Source organism: Lissotriton vulgaris, chromosome 2_1 (genome assembly GCF_964263255.1).
Source record: "Lissotriton vulgaris chromosome 2_1, aLisVul1.2, whole genome shotgun sequence".
In the NCBI taxonomy this organism is placed as follows: domain Eukaryota; kingdom Metazoa; phylum Chordata; class Amphibia; order Caudata; family Salamandridae; genus Lissotriton; species Lissotriton vulgaris.
This window is the reverse complement of record NC_141687.1, coordinates 284,722,062-284,725,646: the sequence shown is the minus strand read 5'-3', so window position 1 is coordinate 284,725,646 and position 3,585 is coordinate 284,722,062. Positions and strand designations below refer to the sequence as shown.

General features: G+C 42.0%; 1 protein-coding gene across 3 annotated transcripts in view; it reads right to left on the bottom strand.

Moving 5' to 3' along the window:
• The window catches only part of TUBD1 (tubulin delta 1), a 239,849-nt gene that overhangs the window by 63,264 nt on the left and 173,000 nt on the right, over nucleotides 1–3,585 (bottom strand). For all 3 annotated transcript variants that reach the window (XM_086954942.1, XM_086954941.1, XM_086954943.1), the window contains one exon: nucleotides 1,722–1,862. In XM_086954942.1, coding sequence (XP_086811068.1) covers nucleotides 1,722–1,862 — 141 coding nt within the window. The remainder of the gene's footprint in view (nucleotides 1–1,721; nucleotides 1,863–3,585) is intronic.

Here is a 3,585-nt window from a genome sequence, read left to right as displayed (position 1 = left end):
GACTGAGCTCGATGGTCCCTGATAGTTTTCTTGGACCGGAACGAAGTGCAGGACTGGCAATCTCGACTCTCGTACTCTGGGGAAAGCACAGATTGCACACCTCATGTATATCAGTGTGGTTAAATTTGTGTCCACACTGAGGGCACTTCTTGAAGGGTGTTCTTTCCATGAGCCGAAGGCCCAATGGCGCAGTTGGGCCCAACGGCCCAGACGATCGCCGGAATCGAGAAGTGCAGGATTTTGCGACGCAAATATGAAGGAAAGCGCGATCGAAAATGATACCGACGGTAGAAATCAAGGAATGGGCATCAAAAGGAGATCGGTAACGGGACCGAGCAACAAACACATCCGAGCTCGATGGCGGAAAAAAAAATCTGAAGATGGAGTCGATGCTTATGCGCACTATGCTCCAGAGAAGGAGTCATCTACCATTCAAAGACTCTTCTAGGACAACAACAAAGTGTAATCATCCGGGCCCACCACCAGATGGCAATCTATGCACTAGTGTGTGATCTGCAGCCCATATGCCTCGAACATTAGGTTTCGGGTTTTCACTGGTGCTTGTTCTGTTCCCCACCAACAGCCAGTTGTAGGCGGGAGTATCTCTTATCCTAAAAGGGTCCTATTTTCTGTATCTACAAAATGGCAAGCACACAGGGACCAGGATAATTGCCACGGATTCTAAAACACCACCAATTGTGAAGACACAACCATGCGTTTGATCATCTCGTCTTTTTAATAGAGCGACATTTTCTCCAGTTACACAAACATACTAGTGTCAACCCCAGAATGCACCATCAAGAGATGATGGTTTTGAGGAATCAAATAAAACCTTCTCAACTATGTAAATAGATGCAAGACACTGGGAATGATTAAGTCCCATAAAACAGCTTATTTGTCTTAAAGCAGGAGTAGACTGAATAAATCAGCGTGTGACTGAATGACTACAACTGCAGTTTGACATAGTGAGGGTAATTTTGAGACAGGGCAACCCAGTGCTGAGTAAGTGACGAGTGTCCCTCAGGTAGTGGAAGCGTGAATTCATGAGCGGAACACACTGAATGTGACCACTGGAGTGAGGCTGAATAAGTGTCAAGGGATAACTTGGTGAGTGTGACCTAAAGAAGTGTAGATAACTGAGTAAGTGAGGTGTGTGAGTGAGTGTGCCACGCGTACTTAACTGAATGAACAGGACGCCAAGTGAGTGTAACAAAGAGACTAATACAGAGTGTGGGTGACTGAGTATGAGTGACAGTGAATGTGGTGATGTGATTGACTAGACAGCAGTGAGTGACTGGAGGATATGCTTGATTGAGAGTGAATGTGGCTTTGAGTGCCATTTAAGGTAACTTATTGAAGCAGCATATCAAAATATATTTTCCGATTGTGCACAGAAAAGCTGTGAGATAACTTGTTTAAACTCCAGAAGGAGAGATGAGAAACCAAGGCTGGAAGGGTATCCCTCAACCTTGAGAAGCACAGGCATTGAAAAATCATCCACCACCTAACATGTGTTAGAAAGACAGCTTTCAATGTATGGAATTGGACAGCATGTTAAAACATCTTTGAATGTTGACCTAATGGTGGCTCAAGTGTTTAACCATCACTTTGGCTGGAGTGGCAAAGCATGCACGTTTCAAAGGAAAGTCAACTTCACTCACTCACTCACTCACTCACTCAAACGTAAACCAGAAATAGCAGACCTTCTGACTTCTTCTCACCTACAGATGCATTTAGTACATCTTTCCCCCTCAGGACGAGCAGATTAGCAATGGAGGTGTTGAACCGTAGCTCCTTGTTTGTAGACACTTTTGCTGCCACAGGGTCCCCAGAAGACGGTGCCCGCACCTGCCAATCAATGCCTAAAGAGAAACACATGTGTATTAAACATCCCTAACAGCCACAGTGATAAACAAATACAGATCAGAAGGCTTAGCAGTCTTTTTCATGAATGAAATGAACAATTATTGGCCATGTAATTAAACTCTCCATTTAAACTTACAATGCTAAAGTGTCCCTAACTTAGCTTCTCCCCACGACGTGCACATGCTATACTACCAAGTTCTCATTCTGTATATGCTGTACAACAAAGCTGTCTGTGCATGTTGAGTGTCTTAATTTTATTTACACTTAGTAAATACTATAGATCAAAAACCTAACCCGGAAGCGTAAGGCATAATCTAAAAGCAAACAGAATATGTGAGAAGCATACAGGGTTACATAGAAAGGTATGCACGTTTACATACGAAAGAGCGGCATATTACAACAAATTGTGGGGGATGTAGGATTGGGTTAATGGGAAAGAGGAAAGCAGAAGATGGTAAGAGGTGAGTCATCAGACCTTTTATGATATTCTGAAAGGAAATCAAACCCTAGGCTTAGATGAAGCTCAATCCAAAGTTATGAAGCATATGAAGAGGAGGGCTGTGTCCGTGCATAACCACGGTTATTGTAGAGAGCCAGTCAGCTCCAACATAAGGAGGACCCCACATCCCATGCACCCTGGAGGCTGGGCCCAGCCAACAGGATCAATTAAAGGAGCATGAAGCGTTTGTGGCCCAGTGCCCTAACCAGTAACACGAGTGTGGGTGTCCCTTACTGTGGTGTGCAGCCCAGGGTCAACCCTCAACAAAGCTGCTACGTTTTCAACCTCCTCATGTGCGACATTCCCGTGCATTCAGTGTCCATATGTGTGATATTTGAATGCCTTATGTGTGGCACTTCCAGAGACACTTTATCTCAAGTACAAAAATATTATAATGCAATAACTGATAGAAATTGACCAATTTTGTATAATATGTATAACATTGTAAAAATTGGCACAGAATAGCTAAACATATGAAGTTTGCTTGGTCAAATGTCGGAGTCACAAGAAACAAGGCCATTTAGCAGATTTTTCATGAGCTACCCACCAAGCAGATATTATGTGTTATGTTGAGTTCACAATTTATGTAAAATAGTAAAAGCCACATTGATGGAAATGAACTAGAGAGTGCTGTAGTAGAGAACACCTTTGGAAACAACCTGGCGTGTGTCTGACCGACACAGACACAGACACAGAGACAGACACAGAGACAGACACAGAGACAGACACAGAGACAGACACACACACACATTTCTGATATTCATGTTTAGGAAACATTTTACCTTCTTTGGCATAAGCAATATGCCACATTTAGTGTTTATGTGTCTAAATGTATGACAGGTATAAAATTATAAAAGTAAATTGTACTTTACATGTGTGAACAGATTATGTTTTTATTTCCTCCCGAGTTTATCATGAATAAATCAAATATATAAATAGCGTGTGATGGAGGAGGGGTTCGCAAAAAGAAACCTGCTCGAATTAACACCCCCATAATACGTACTAACAGTAAGTAGCAATAGTAAACTAATGTACACCCTACAAAAGCAAAGGGAAAATTGCTTTACGCATGTATGAAGTAACACAATATAAAATATGAAAGAGTTAAAACAGTAATAACATTTGTGCTTTGAAAGAAACGAGAAATATTGCATGACAAGGCGACATGTGCCTCATTAGTTTGCAGTTTGCATTTTGCTTTGAAATAATAAATAATTGCG